The 16,586-nt window shown below is 45.7% G+C and overlaps 1 protein-coding gene across 1 annotated transcript; it reads right to left on the bottom strand.

Annotated features, from left to right (window-relative positions):
* Positions 1-10,011: 10,011 nt before the first annotated feature.
* On the bottom strand, positions 10,012-15,197 carry Il5 (interleukin 5). The gene is made up of 4 exons (XM_006995898.4): positions 14,708-15,197; positions 14,144-14,176; positions 11,352-11,480; positions 10,012-11,274 (listed from the first exon to the last, which is right to left on the bottom strand). Exons 1-4 carry the CDS (start codon positions 14,843-14,845, stop codon positions 11,176-11,178), a joined length of 399 nt encoding a protein of 132 aa, XP_006995960.1. The 5' UTR covers positions 14,846-15,197; the 3' UTR covers positions 10,012-11,175.
* Positions 15,198-16,586: the final 1,389 nt, after the last annotated feature.

Raw genomic sequence — 16,586 nt, 5'->3', positions numbered from 1 at the left:
GGTAATTGAGCCACATGATAGAATAGATTAATAGAAACAGATTAAGATATAAGAGTAGTTAGAAAAAAAGCCTGGGGCTGGAGAGAGGGCTCAGTGGGTAAGAGCACTGACTGCTCTTCCAGAGGCCCAGGGTTCAGTTCCCAGCACCCACATGGCAGCTCACACCTGTCTGTAACTCCAGTTCCAGGGGATCCCACTATACTCACACAGACATATATGCAAGCAAAGCACCAATAAAACAAATTAAAAAAGAAAAAAAAAGCCTAAGCTGAGGCCCAGCTTTCATAATTAATAATATGTCTACCTGTCATTATTTGGGGTTGGTGGAGAAGAAGAAAGTCTGACTATAACTCCATCACGTCCTTCTTTCCCAAACTGCTCCACCCCCCCACCCCAACGCCCCACCCCACCCCCCACCCCCACCCCCGCTAAGCACATCCGACTGAGCAGAACATTCTCAAGCAACCACACTGGTGGTTCCAGGAGATCCACTGTTTAACAGCATAAAACAAATTGATTTAATCGACTGAACTGGAACCTTTGGAATCTCAACCTCCCCTGCTGTCCCACCCCCAACACACCTACCTCTCATGTGATGTAATTCAATGTAATGCTGAGGTTTTGAGAGGGTATGGTCAGTGGTGTGCACGCAAGAAGCCCTGGGCTTAATCCTGAGCATCCAAAAAGATTGCTGCAGATAGAATAGTAGAACTATTCAGAGGTAATCTGAGTAAGGTGTGGCCTTTAGTTAATGGTAAATAATCAGTATCTACGCACCACGCTTACAGCGTAGGGAAATTCGAATAGGTGGGGATTCTCCTACTCTAGGTGAATAATTCTGCTTAAATCTAAAATCATCCCTGAGTTTAAAAACTTTACTCAGGCCTGGAGACATGGTTAATAGCATTGGCTGCTCTTACAAAGGACCCAGGTTTCATCCTCAGCACCCACATGTTGGCTTACCGCTGTCTGTAAATTCCAATTCCAGGGGATCCAATACCCTCTTATGGCCTTCTCCAGGACCAGGCACGCCTGTGGTGCACAGACATACATGCAGGCAAAAAATATTCATATACATAAATTAATAAATTTTTAAAAATTTATCTAAGTGGAAAACGATGGCATATACCAGTAATCCCGGCATTTGGGGGATTGAAGCAGAAAGAGCCAGACATTTCAAGGTCAACCAACATAGTCATTTCAAGACCAGCATGGGTTACATGAGACCCTGTCTTGAGGTGGGGGGGGTGAGGGGATGACGATGGGGGGGGATCAGGGGATGGCAGGTGGCGCTGATGATTAGAAAAAGACAAAATTGTCTGTTTTAACCAAGGCCATAACTGGCTCCTGGCTGGGATTCCTTTAGAGCATATGCTGGACTGAAATTCTGGGTCACAGGGTGCATGCACCTGAAACGTTGGCTACTAGGAACTGGGGCTCAAAAGTACCAATTTATTCCCTCGAGTGATGTCTCAGAATTCCTTTTACTTCACGTCCTGGGCAGATGTGTAATATCAGACTTTCTGACTTCTGCCAGTCAGATGGGTGGGAAGTGTTATCTCCCTGTGGTTTAATTTTGCATTTCCCTGGCAACTAACTCAGTGCGCATCTCTTCCTGTGTTTATTGACCATTTGCATTTCCTGTTCTGGGCAATGCTGATTCATGTCTTTCACTTTTTTTTTTTTTTTTTTGAGTGGGCTATTTATCTTTTTTTAATTAGTTAAGAGAACTCTGTGACACTTTCTGGAAATGTATCCATTGTCTTCAATATTCCCTAGCTTGTGGCACATCTTCACAAATGCCAAACTGGATGATGTTGAATGAGGTGATCTTTTCCTTCATAGTCTATCCTGGGAGGGCTTTCATCTATTAATTCCTCCATTCTGGGTGGGAGGGTCTGCTCTCCACCACTCCCAGCTCTCCTTTAGCCTTGGAGGTGGACCTCAGTGGATAATGTTAATGAATGCTTTTTCTCTTTAGACTCCTTTTTTAAAATTTATTTATGTATGTGCACTCTATACATGTATACCTCATGCTAGAAGAGGGCATCATAATAACCACCTATTACAGATGGTTGTGAGCCACCATGTGGGTGCTGGGAATTGAACTCAGGACCTCTGGAGGAGCAGCCCGTGCTCTTCTCCTCTGAGCCGTCTCTCCAGGCCTCTTTAGGTTCCTTTGTTAATTATGTTTGCTTAGCCTGGGGTTGGAGGGCAAAAGTGGAGACTGGAGGTTCACAGTCGATTCTCCCGCTCCACCATATGGGTACCAGGGGCGTCAGGTTCAACAGCAAACGCCTTGGTTCACTGAACCATTTCACTGGCCCATTACCCACTCAAAACAACAACAACAACAAAAAGTAAGAGTTCCTTGTCCGTAGATTGGACGCTGGGTTGGATGCACTGAGCAGCAGTTAAAGGGTAGGAGGACCATGGCGTCAGGATGTTCATCTTTGACTCCTCGCAAAGTCATTGCGGGCTGGCCAGGTGTCTTAATTGGAAGCCCCAGTGTCCACAAAGTACTCATCCACACATAACTCTGCACCCCCCAGTCTCAGAAGTAAGGGCCTCCTCTGGTACCACTCCTGTGGTTACTGGCTCCAGATAGGTCCATTTCCCCACATCTTGTTCCCATTTTCAGGAGCCCCCTCATTAACCACTCTCCTCAAGTTATTCGGTGTGATGGCTCATTCTGATGGTCAACTTGACACAACTTAGAATCACCTGGAAAGGGAGTCTCAGCGTGGAACTGTCTAGTTCCTGGCCTGTGGCCGTGCTGGCGTCAGGGGTTGTCTTGATTGATGTGGGAAGACCCAGGCTGAAAGTGGCAGGACCAGTCCCTGGTTCTGAGCTCTCTCTCCACTGTAGTAGGGCGGAGGTTAGCTGAGTGCTAAGCATGCATGCATTCATCTCTCTTTACTCTTTAAAAGAAAATGGTTCTTTGAGAATTTCAAACAATGTGTTTTGATCATATTCAACCCTCCCCAACTCCTTCCAGATCCACCCCATGGCCTACCCACCCAAGATTGTGTCCTTTTTTTTTTTTTTTTTTTTTTTTTTGGCTTTTTTTTTTTTTTTTTTTTTTTTTGGCTTTTTTGAGACAGGATTTCTCTGTGTAGCTTTGCGCCTTTCCTGGAACTCACTTGGTAGCCCAGGCTGGCCTCGAACTCACAAAGATCCGCCTGCCTCTGCCTCCCAAGTGCTAGGATTAAAGGCGTGCGCCGCCGCCGCTGCCCGGCATTTTTTTTTTTTTTTTTAATTTTTAACCCATCCAGCCTAGTTTGTGCTGTCCATACACTCCTGGATGGGTGGCCTTCCCCTGGGGTGTGGCCGACTTACCGGGGCGACACTCGTTCAGAAAATCGACTCTTCGTTTCCCAACACCTATCAGTTGCCAACAGCTCCTCTGCTAGAGATGGGACTCAGTGCCCATCACTCTACTCCATGACGAAGGTTGGTCAGGCATGGGTTTGCACAGGTCTAGTGCATGCTCTCACACTGTGAGAGTTCACATATGCAGCCGTCCTGTGTCTGGGAGACCATTTCCCCGTAGTCACCCACTTCCTCTGGGTCTTAGCTCTCTCCACCCCGTTTTCTGCGATGATCCCCAAACCTTGGGAGGGGGTGTGTGATAGAGTTGTCCCAATTAGAGCTGAGCATCCCACAGTCTCTCATTCTCTGCACCTTGACCACTTGTGGATCTCTGTGTTAACCACCAACTACTGCCAATAAAAGTTTCTCTGATGAGCTGAGAGATGCATTAATCTATAGGTAGAATGATAAGTCAGGAGTCAGCTTAATACTACAACTGTGGATAGATGGGTCATAGTTCCTACGATTATTCTGCTAAGTAGATACAGTATTAAATTGATTATCTCTCTTCTTGACTGGATGTGATGTCCCGAGCTATTTCTGCCACGGTGGCTTCTCTGCGATGATGGGCTGTAACCTGGAATTGTGAGCTAAGATAAACCCTTTCTCCCCCGAGTTCCTTTTTGTAGAGAATTTTATCACAGCAGCAAAATGAAACTAAGACATGCGGGGTAAAGGTTCTAGCCATGTCTTGCTAGGAACGCTCACCCAGACGGTAACTTGTGGGAGCTGGCTTTCTGCCATGTGGGATCCAAGGATTGAACTTCTGTCATCAAGCTTGGTGGCCAGCCCTGAGCCATATCATCAGCTCAAATCTCCCTTTTAGTAGACAGGCCTTCTAGTGCTTCTATTTCTTCAGAAAACCCTGACAGGAAGGAAGACTATAAAAGGACATCATATGTCATCAGGGAATTTCAACTTAAAGCCAGATACCATTACACACTTATTAGAATGGCCCAGATCCGAAATCCCGCCAACACCAGATGCTGATGACAATGTGTGCCGACAGAAACTCTTATTCATTGCTGGTGGAGATGCAGCATGGTGCAGGAAACAGTGGGCAGTCTCTTACAGAACTAAGCATGCTTTTACAGACTCCACAGAGTGTGCTCTTTGCTGTCTATCCAAATGAGGGGAAAATGTACATTGATTGAAAAACCTATATGCGGATGTTCATAGAGGCCTCTTTTATAATTACCAAACCTGGAAGCAATCACAATGTGTGCTCAGTGGATGGATGCCCACTGTGGAGAGCAGTAGAGGAAGGCACTCAGTGTTGACCTCTAGCCTCTGCACATACTCACACACATGCTCATGTACACACGCACACATTGCACAGAGAGAGAAGAAATAAGAGGCCATGGAGATGTAGCTCTGGGGTCGAGTGCTGACTTAGCCTGTTCAAGGCCTTGAATTTTTACCCGGGGAAGGCAGGGGAGGGGGAAGGGGAGGAAGGGTTCATCCTGAAAGGCATGGAGGGCAGGAAATTTGTGAGTTCAAGTTCAAGGCCAGCCTGGGCTATAAAACCCTGTCTAAACACAGACACACAGACACACACAGACAGATAGACACACACACACACACACACACACACACACACACACACACACACACAAAGCCCAAATATGAATTACTAAGTGAAAAGAACCAACCTGAAAAGTCTGTATTTGTGTCATTCCGGAAACATTCTCACTGTTGACACAGTACAATAACAGTTGTTGTCAATCCTTGGGGACAGGCAGGAACGAACAAGCAGAGCAGAGCACAGGAAGTTTCTAGGTCAGTAAAATGACTGGGTCATTACACATTATGGGTCACTGTGTTTTGTGGGTCTCTCTACCCATGAAATGTACACCACTAGTGTAGTAAACTATGAACTTGGAGTGATAATCAAAGGTCAATGTTGGGTCAATGGTGTGACAATGGGCTGAAAATGATGACTACCAGGACTGGAGAGATGGCTCAATAGTTAAGAGTTTTCGCTGCTCTGACAAGGGACCCAAGTCTGGTTCCCAGCACCTACATTAGGTGATTCACAGCCACCTATAACTCCAGCTCCTGGGAATCTGAGGCTTCTAGCCTCTGTTGGTACTTAAGTACAACACTTAAGTACACATACCCTTACACAGACACATAACCTATACATAAATATACAAAAAAATCTTGGGGCTGGAGAGATGGCTCACTGGTTAAGAGGTCCTCTTAAACTCTTGCAGAGGACCTGGGTTCCATTCCTAGCACCCACATGGCAACTCTCAACTGTCTGTAACTCAGGTTCCAGGGGGATCTAATACCCTCTTCTGGCTTCTGTGGGCATTCGTGGTACCTGGCAAGACAGAAAATGTGGCAATTCAGTATTATGAAGACATCTCTTACATCCTAAGAGACTGGAACTTTTTCTAGACCTCACAGCTGAGTTAATAATACACCCTGAGGTGACTTATTTGGGCATGGTGGCACACACCTTTAATCCTAGCACTTGAGAAGCAGAGGCAGGCAGATCTCTGAGTTTGAGGACAGCCTGGTTTAACGGAGGAAGTTCCAGGACAGTCAGGGTTACAGAGAGAACCCCTGACTCCGGGTTGGGGAGGGAGACAGAGTGAAGCCCTTTGTTAAAGACAGACATGCAGTAGGTGCAGGGGCAGATTCCCAAGCCAGTCTATAGGCAGGCACAGATTCAGACTCATGCAGCAGACAGACAGGAGATGGAAGATAGAAGGTACAGGGGTCAAGAAGTAGAGAATTTTGCCGGGCGTGGTGGTGCACGCCTTTAATCCCAGCACTTGGGAGGCAGAGGCAGGCGGATCTTTGTGAGTTCGAGGCCAGCCTGGGCTACCAAGTGAGCTCCAGGAAAGGCGCAAAGCTACACAGAGAAACCCTGTCTCGAAAAAACCAAAAAAAAAAAAAAAAAAAAAAAAAAGAAGTAGAGAATTTTAATCAGGACACATTCTTGGTTATATGACTCCAGGGGGAAGTTCTTTCGTTTCTTTTATTAAAGCGACACCGATGCATTATTGGTGACTCAGAGTTAATCACTAATGTGTTTAAATTCTTGCATCCTCCAGACCTGGAGTCAGGAACGGTTATGAGCCACCATGTGGGTGTTAGGACCTGAACTCAGGTCCTCTGCCAGCACAAGTGCTCATAACCACTGAGCCATCACTTCAGACCCTGGGTTTGTGTCTTTGAGATGGGTTTCCTTATGTATCTTACTATGCTTTGAACTTGAAGTTATCTTCCTCTCTCAGCTTTCCAAGTGTGCACTACCATGCCTAGCTAGCAGTTCACCTTTTCCAATGAAATAATGAAGGCAGTCAGTGGAGAAAACTTGCCGTCATTTGGACTTGAAAGGTCCACCCATAGGTCCAGACAGAAGTTTATTCCCCAGCCTGTGGTGCTATTAGGGCATTCTGGGACTGTTCAAAGGTGGAGCCTAGTAGGAGGAAGTGACATCACTGGAGGCCCGCCTTTGAAGGGATTGTAGAATCCCACCCCCTCCTCTTTCTCTCATTTCCCAGTCACCATGAGATGAACAGTTTCCTCTTTCATGCACTTCACCATGATGTGCCTGCCTCACTAGAGATCCAAACAACAGGGCCAGTCAACCAATGACTAACGCCTGCAAAACTGTGAACCCAAACAAATGCTCCCTTTGTAAAGTTAGTTCCCTCTGGTATTTTGCTACAGTCACAGCAGAAAACCAACCCCAAGTCTCTAGGTTCATTCTCAGTACAAATGCCTCCTTGCTAAGGCACGCCTGTATCCCACGTACCAGAAGCCTGAGACAGAAGGACGGCCATTTCAAGATCTCTCTGAACTACAGAGTGAGTTCAAGGACAGCCTGGGCAATTTAGTGTGATGCTGTCTTAAGAAACAGAAATAAATAATTTCTTTATAATTTTATAGGAAATTTTTATAAAATTTTATAAAAAAATTTATAAGAAACTCATAAAATAAGAAATTAAAAAGAGAGCTGGGGATATAACTCAGTGATTGGATGTGTCTAATGTGTGCAAGACACTAAACTCAATTTCCAGTACTAAGAAAGCAAGCAAATACAATTAATAGCACGTCAGAATTCTCTCTCTCTCTCTCTCTCTCTCTCTCTCTCTCTCTCTCTCTCTCTCACACACACACACACACACACACACACACACACACACACACACACGACTGGAGAGATTCTGAATGTCAACTAGGGGACTTTAGCATATTATATAAACAAAGCAACAATCACATTAGCTATTCATGATCGGGGAAGTATTGTTTTAAGTATTACATCCTTAAATGGGGCATGGGTGGTTCATGCTTATAATCCCAATACTTGGGAAGCCGACACAGGAGAGTCATGTGTTTGAGACCAGGTCCAAAAAATACATTGGACCCTGCATACTAAAATACCGACCTGCCCAGCAAGGTGGTCCCATTGATGTCATAGTGGCATGACGTTTGGGGGGGTGGTAACCAACCATGGTTTCTGATCACATTTAAGGCATGCTCCACAGGAGGGAATGCATGTTTGCTACTGTAAACTTGGTCCGGAGCCCATGGACCCCAGAAAACATAGAAAATTTATTGTTTTACTAAATGGTCATGTAGTCAAACTGCCTTCTATGTTTCTATGTATGTTTCTACCCATAGATCAGTGCCGTTTCTAACGGTCATCTGAGAAGCTTGTTTTTGTAGTGAGCAGAGGCTAATACAGGAAGTCATAACTGCTCAAGTGCTCAGGATAAGTGGCTGTGCGTGTCTAGCCCTAAATGAGACCTCCATAGCACACACACACACACACACACACACACACACACACACACACACATACCCAAAGCTTAAGGAACAGGATGAACGAGAGGGTGGAAGAATGCAGGAGCCAGAGAGTGGCAGAGGAGTATGTGACATGTTCTCTTCTGGACACGACGTGGCCATGGTCCTCATGAACTCATGGCAGCAGGTTATCTGCACAGGACCGAGCCGATCAAAGTTTCAGCATGAACGGGGAGGGAAACGCTCAAGGCTCCTCCCCTAGCTGAGGGTCTGTTGGTGGCTGATGGCTGCCAGCGGAGGGAGAGTAATTGTCTTTGAGGATGTGGCACTGGTAGGCATGTGGAGGGCCCCACACCCGTGCCCACAGGGGCAACACTAACTGGACTCGGTGAGTTAAAAAAGAAGATCGGGAAGATTTGAAATTGGGAGGAGGACATATTTGGGAGTAGATATGACCCAACTGTATTGCGTAGAGATCTGACATTCTCAAGGAAAAATATTATATTGAAAAAAAATGAACACATAAGTAAGCATGTAAATAAGTAAGTAACAATTTTTAAAGCCAAGTACATGTTTAAAAACAAAAACATACTAAGGAGCTGGGAGATGCCTTCGTGGGTAAGAGCTCTTGCTGTGGGAGCATGAGGACCTGAGTTTGAGTCTCTTGCACCCATGTAAAAAGCCAGGCACGGCCAACACAGGGGCTGATCGGGCAGAGACAGGAGGGTCATTGGAGCTGGCTGGCTGCCAGCCTAGCCAAAAAAGGGAAACTCCAGGTTCAGCAAGAGACCCTGTCTGCACCCTGTCTCCATGGACTGAGGAGGAGAGTGACAGAGGAGGACACCCAGCATCTTCCTCTGGCCTCCACAAGCCCGTGCACATGCAACATGTGCACACAGACATTTCATGGTGTTTTCTACTTTAAGGAACAGGATGAAGAGCTGGAGTTCAGATAGAATACTCTAAAGTGTTCCTGTTTGATATGAAAATAATGAGGCTCCTGGACATCATAGGACATGGGAAAGAGCCTAAACGGTATTGGGCCACAGAGGTTTTTATGCCCAACAGTGACATGGGGACTCAGTGACCCTTGCAGCTTGAGTTGGGGAGACATGACACCCAGCTTCTTGGAGAAAGAAATTCTCCAGGGCACAAGACCATCGACAAAAACATAATCCTTCATGAACTGACCTTGAGCCTGATTAGCCAAATTCTCATTAGTTGGCAGAAATTAAGCTACAGGTTCCCACATTGGCTCCCTCTCAGGGAAAGTCTTAGCATACATTTCAATTTTAGATCTAGTCTTGGAGGAAAGGCCCATATTCATATTCATATTCATATTCATATTCATATTCTTTCGCTTTCTGAAAGTGGAGGTCAGAGGTCAACCTCAGGTATCCTTCCTCAGGACACCACCCACCTTGCTCTCTGAGACATGATCTCTCATTGTTCCAGAACTCACCTAGGTTGGATGACCAGAGAGCCCTAGGATCTGCCTGTCTCCGCCTCTTGGTGCCAGGATTACACCTGTGCCCTCACTATGTCCAGCTTTCTCCAGTGGGTTTTGGAGCTCAAACACAGGTCTTTATACTTGGACAGCAAGCCCTCCACCTATGGAGTTGTCTCCTCATTCATTCATTCATTCATTCATCTCTCAGTCATTCCTCTGCTGTTCGACTCTACTCATCTGGTCATACAGCTGCTCAGGGAGATCCAGGCTCAGTCCCAGCCCCTGTCCCCAATATCTCTACCAAGTCCTGCTGGGTCACTTCCACCCTTGGTACTCCCAGAAACTCTAAGGAGCCGGGGGGTGCTAGGCCAGCACGTACTCGGACCCTCCTTGGAACACCATGCAGGGATGCTGCACACATCCAGCACTAGAAGAGACCAGTAGCAAGCTGAATGAGAGTTGTACCTTTAGCTTTATTAGAATATCGCATACATTGCAATAAATAATAACTTACTGAATCCTTAAACACATCATAAATAATATGGACATCTTACAAAATTAAATAAAAGCATACATCTATTTTTTCCTGGAGTAAACTGGAGGAGGCTTCTTCAGTGACCCTGACACCTGAGTCATATCTCAACCATTCTGCTCTCTGCTGATGTGGGATGGTAAAGTTGCAGTACACACGAAACATTCGCTTTGCTTCTCAAGTTCAGTTACACTGAAAAGACGGGCCCACGTGTGGTTGGCCCCCGTTCTCAGTGCAATGAGAAGTCCCTTTCCGTCCCCCAAATCTGGCTACTCCATGCCCAGAAAAATGATCATGACACAATCTGATTCAGACAAAAGAACATAAGAACAGTTAACCTCATAGGAATTGAGAGTAGAGGTGGGTTTACTGGAGGCAGGAGAGAGCAGCAGGGAGTTGAGGGGAGGCTGATTAGTGGGGGACTAAACTGAAGTTAGGAGCAGGAAGCCCTAGTGTGGTATCCCTCATCAAGACAGTGACTGAGTAAGGCCTATCTCAAAGGGCCAGGAGAAAGGATGTTGGAGTGGGGTGTGTGGTCCTCCTGCTTCCGAATGGATCAAGAGTTCAGAGTCATCCTTGGCTACACACTGAGTTGAAGGTCAGCCTGGGATACTTGAGACCCTGTCTCAAAAAAGGGGATGAGGGCTAGGGAATATAGCTCAGTTGACAGGGTGCTTGGGTAGCATGCACAGAGCCCTGGGTTCCATCCCAGCATCACAAAAACTAGAAACGATGGTGCATGCTGTCAACTCATTACTCAGGTAGAGGAGGCAAGAGGATCAGAAGTTCAAGGTCATCCTTGACTACTTTACAAGTTTGAGGCCAACCTGAGCTACAGGAGTTTCTGTTATACATACACAAAAAGAATGTTAAATATTTTTATATGTAAATGATCAATGTTTGAGGACATAGATAGGTTTAACTTGACTACATGATGTAAATATAAATGGAAACAGTGTATGGTAACCCTTAATTTGTACAGTTTTGTGAGTTTTATGCATCAGTTTAAAAATCAACTGGAGATCTGCAGTCCTGTCTTCACTGAGCCTGCTCAGTCTCAGTCTTCCATTGTCCACTCAGTACTCATCACACCAAGAAACTCTTGCAGGTAATCCAGGAACTGCCTCGTCCTCCGACTCTCCTCACCACACTGCTCCTGTGAAAAGAACACATCGTCATCGGCTGCTGGAGAAGCAGGTGCAGTCAGACTCGCAGGGCTCCCCGGGAACTTACTTTTTGGCGGTCAATGTATTTCTTTATTAGTGACAAGTTTTGGAATAGCGTTTCCACAGTACCCCCACGGACAGTTTGATTCTTCAGTATGTCTAGCCCCTGGAAGATTTCTCCGATGCACAGCTGGTGCTGAAAGAGGAAGGTCATCAAAAACCAAGTAGAACAAGGTAGAGCGCTTGTTGTATCAGCCAGCCCACCAAGGACACATATTTCAAAATATCATGCTATGTGCAACGAATACATGCAATTTAAATGCATCCATGTTAAAAAAAAAATCAGATCATCCGAGACATGGTGGGGCTTATCTGTAATCCCAGCATTCAGGAGGTGGGGGTAAGAGGATCAAGATTTCAAGGACAGCCTCTGATACATAGAGTTTGAGGCCAGCCAGTGCTGCATGAGACTGTTTAAAAAATCAAAACCCGCCGGGCGGTGGTGGCGCACGCCTTTAATCCCAGCACTTGGGAGGCAGAGCCAGGCGGATCTCTGTGAGTTCGAGGCCAGCCTGGTCTACCAAGTGAGCTCCAGGAAAGGCGCAAAGCTACACAGAGAAACCCTGTCTCGAAAAACCAAAAAAAAAAAAAAAAAAAAAAAAAAAAAAAAAAAAATCAAAACCCAAGTTAGGCTTTGGACTGGAGAGATGGCTCCGTGGTTAAGATCACTGGCTGCTCTTCCAGAGGACCTGGGCTCAGTTCCCAGCACCCTTGTGGTGGCTCACAACCATCTGAGTCCTGGGATTAAAGGTGAGTTGCACTTCCAGGTGGTGGTGGTGCACGCCTTTAGTCCTAGCACTCAGGAGGCAGAGCCAGGCAGATCTTTGTGAGTTTGAGGCCAGCCTGATCTACAGAGCAAGATCCAGGACAGGCACTAAAGCTACACAGAGAAACCCTGTCTCAAAAACAAACAAACAAACAAAAAAGGTGAGTGGCACCATACCCAGCCCAATATTTCTTTTGAAACTTAGGCTGGTGATTCTTTTCTATTTAGAATAATTAAATAATGTATTTTACACTAGAATAAAAATATATTGCATATGTATGCAATATCATTACATAGTCATATTAATTTAACTGTGTAGAAGTTACAAATAGAGGGCATTCTTTCTATTCTTTATATCTACCAATCATCACCTAAGAATATAGCCCTCTTAGTGTGGTGATATATTGTGTGCCTTAATAAAATTTGCCTGAAGATCAGAGAACAGAACAAGCCACTAGATTAAACATAGAAGCCAGGCAGTGGTGGCATACACCTTTAATCCTAGCACTCGGGCGACACCTGGACTACATGAAATTGACTCAGTCTAGGGGAGAAAACAGAGCCAGGCAGTGGTGGCACACACTTTTAATCCCAGTACTGGGAAGAACACACTCCTTTAAAGCCAGGAAGTAATGGCTGGGTGGAGAAAAATATATAAGGTGTAAGGAGACAGGAACTAAAGGCCTTTTGGCCAGAGGCTTTTTTGGCTGGAGCCTTTTGAGTGAGGACTCAGAGGATTTTAGTCAGAGGATTAGTAGAACTGGTGGGGTGAGACGTGGCAGTGGCTTGTTCCTTTGTCTCTCCAATCTTCGGCAAATTTTATTAGGGTACACAATATATCACCACATCTAAGTTGGAGAGGTGGCTCAATGGTTAAGAGCACTTGATGCTCTTGTTGAGGACACAGGTTCAGTTCCCAGCACCCACATGATGACTCACAACCATCTGCAGCTCTAGTCCCGGGTGATTGGATGCCCTCTTTTAGCTTTTGGGGACACCAGACACATGTGGAACATATACATATATGCAGACAAAATACTTATAAAATAAAAATAAATAAAAGCAATATAACCCTAAGTTATTAGTACTTTCAGAAAGATTAATATTAGAGTGGGCCGGGTCTAGAACTCACTGGTAGAGTGCTTTACCCAGCACATGCAAGGCCCTGGGCTTGATCTTCAGCAATGCAAAACAAGAAAAGGAAAATAAAGAAATGCCATGGACAGAACCAAACGGAGCCTAGCAGGGCCTCTTTACCATGTGTAGAACTGTGCCAGGAATTGTTGATGTGAGTCTCTGTTAGATGGAGGGCTGACAGCTTCACTTGGCCACTTATATATCAGATTCGCTCAGAGTCATTCCTAATATTGATTGATTGGTGGCTTTTGAGTGTCACATAGCCCAGGCTGGCCTCTAGCTCAACAGGTGGCTGAGAATGACCTGGACCCCTGGTCCTCCTGCTTCCTTTTGCCTTGCTGAGATTACAGACATGCACTACCGTGCCTAGTTTATGGGGTCCTGATGAATGAACCCAAAGCTTGGTGCACATTAAGCACTCTATCAATGGAGCTCTATATCTAGCCCTCTCTGTTTGTTGTTTGTTTGTTTGTTTTTTGATACGGGGTCTGGTTGTATAATCCAGGCGGGCTTTGAATTTATATGGAGCCTAAGGTGGCCCCAGACTCATGCTCCCCCTGCCTCAGGCTCCCAAATATTGGGATTACATCATTTGCCATCTGTCCCCTATTCTTCATATTTATAAGCACACACTTTCACATGCACCCACATAAAAAATTTCAAAGGAAATCAAACAGTTTTTACCGAAAACAAATGATTAGTTAGCTGGGGTGGTACCGGCCTGTTATGTCCCAGCCAGTCACACTGAGATGAGAGGATCACTCAAACCCAGGAGCTTGGGACCGAGTGGGATGCCCACCCCAAACACAACACCACAAAGCAAGAAGCAAATGACTTGTAGCTAAGTGTGTGAAGTCGTCTTATTCATGCAATCACGGCATTGAAGCATAACTTACATTTTTATGAGTAGGGACAGGAAGCCTCACCGTCTGCAAATGAAAGAGCATAGGGTCATTTCCAAAGCATTTGTGGCTGTGTTAATCCAGCGCTTGCTGGGGACAGGGTCATCACCCATGGACTAACACTGACACATTCATAATTGCATTATTTATAGCAGATCTTTATGTGCGAGAATGAACTGCCATAAATTATTAATGCTTTTAAAAAAATCATTTTTGAGTAAGGGTCTCACTTTGTAGCTCTGGCTAGCCCGGAACTTGCTGTGTAGACCAGGTTAACCTGGCCTTGAACTTACAAAGAGCACCTGTCTCTGCCTCAGAGTGCTGGCATTAAAGCTGTGCACCACCACAGCCAGCTATTCATACATTTTTAAAGACCCATAGAGGCAGGTGAGGTAACCTGTGTCTACAGTCCTAGTATTTGGGAGACAGAGGCAAGAGAATCCCCTAGGATTTGGAACAGCTTGGTCTACACAACAAGTTTGAGGCCAGTTAGGGCTGCATAGCAAGACCTTATCTTGAAAACAAAACAAAACCGTAGAAATAAAAAGTGTCCTTTACCTCGTTGCTGGTTAGCAGAGCTCGGTGAGTGGACAGCTGTATCAAGGTCTCTTTCACCACTGTGCTCATGGGAATCTCCATAGCGATGGCCCAGACACAGGCGAGAGTCAGAACGCTCGAGTGCAGAAGCATTCTCATGATGCTGAAGCCTTCGGTATTAGCCTTTAGCAAAGGAAGAGCGCAGGGCAGGGCTGCATCCCCAAGCAATTTATTCTCTGTTTGAGGAAATGAATAATTTCTAACAATCAGATAGAGGACACCTAATAAAGGCAAGTAGTGAAACTCAGTGTTTGCAATAACTTCCTTGGGTCTTCAAAGAAAAACGCACCTTTTCTTTCTCATAATAGTAAACATCTCTACCCTCCCACCCCTTTTTAAAAAGCATTTTCTATAACAAAAGAAAATTGGTTTCTGCAACCATGATCCACATTTACTCTTCATTCAGAACCCTGAATTTCTCTTTAAAAGATGTGCAAATATGGCAAGTCTCTGTAGAGATGCCCACACTCATACTCTCTCCTTTTCCTAAGCATCTTTCTTTTTTATCAACCCTCTGCCCCAACTTAATTCCTAATAAAGTTACACCTTTAAACAGACTGTTCTGCTAACATACAAAACTATTGGGAATGTCTTCCTGGGTGTGATGGTGCATATCAGCAGGTGTGGCAGGTACAGTCGGGAGGATCGAGAGGTGAGGTCATCCTTGGCTACACAGCAAATGTGAGGTCAGCCTGGGACACATGAGCCCCTGTTTCAAACAACCCAAGAGCAAAGGGAAAGGGGGTGTCTTCTCAGCTGAACTCAACTCTACGTTGACTGAAGCTGGAATTATCTGTGCTTCAGAAGGAACTGAAAATGCTCTGGGAAGACACTGATCAGAGAGTCCAGCGGAGCTGAGTTACATGGTGTAGGTTTTGGACCAACATTCTGCCTGTCCTTTGATAGCCAAAAGCCTAAAGCAAACCGGGTGGAGATAAGCAGAGGGCTTGCTGGTTCGTAGCACACGGTGCAGGGTAGAGGCTCCTTCCTGTGCTGCTTCAGCGCCTCGGGGGCCCCCCCCCACTGTGACCCAGTTTTCAAGCAGCTCTCAGTGGGGGTCCCAGAGTGACATCAGGACTCCTGGCTCTCTCTGTATCTTGTCACATGCAGCAGGAAGAATCAAGTTTTGCATTTCTTTTCATTTCCCTTCTTTCCTTCTTTTCTTTCTTTCTTTCTTTCTTTCTTTCTTTCTTTCTTTCTTTCTTTCTTTCTTTCTTTCTTTCGTGTGTGGTGTGGGTTCATGGAGACAAAGCCTGACTATGTGGCCCAAACCGTCCGTCCGTGAGGGTCTGCTCCTTTTCCCACAGCCTCCCAAGCATTGTGTGGGGCATGCACCACCACACCTGCCTCCAGCGTTTCTTTTCTCATTGTTCAGTCAAAACAATTCAGTCTCAACTGCACTCCCTAATTTCAAGGTGCAGAGAAGTCAAGCGGGAACCAAGCTGAAAACTTGCTCCCAGCTGGCTAGCACTCGGTGTGCTGGAAGGTATTATGTTGGCTGCTGAGGGAGAGTTGTTATCAAGAGTCTTTCTGGTGGGCCCTGTCTGCACAGGCCAACTGGCCAGGCAAGATGTGCCCTCTGGTGCACTAGTGGGAAGTCTGTAATGGAGGCAACCAACTGCTTTCTGGGAAGGTTTGAGGCCCGCGCCACAGGAAGGAATACATGGGAAGCCTGGTCTAAAGCTCACAGCTGGGTCATAGGCCTGAGCAGGGAAAGTGTTGCTGTTGTTTTACTAAATGGGTGTGATTTACCCGCCAAATTGTCTTCTAAGTAACAATGTATATGCCTGTAGATCAGTGCTGCTGTCAGCCTTGGTCGGGGACGCTTCTTTTTAAGGTG

The sequence above is a fragment of the Peromyscus maniculatus genome, chromosome 8 (genome assembly GCF_049852395.1).
Source record: "Peromyscus maniculatus bairdii isolate BWxNUB_F1_BW_parent chromosome 8, HU_Pman_BW_mat_3.1, whole genome shotgun sequence".
Taxonomy (NCBI): domain Eukaryota; kingdom Metazoa; phylum Chordata; class Mammalia; order Rodentia; family Cricetidae; genus Peromyscus; species Peromyscus maniculatus.
The sequence above is the reverse complement of the archived record's forward strand: the minus strand, read 5'-3'. Positions and strand labels throughout refer to the sequence as shown.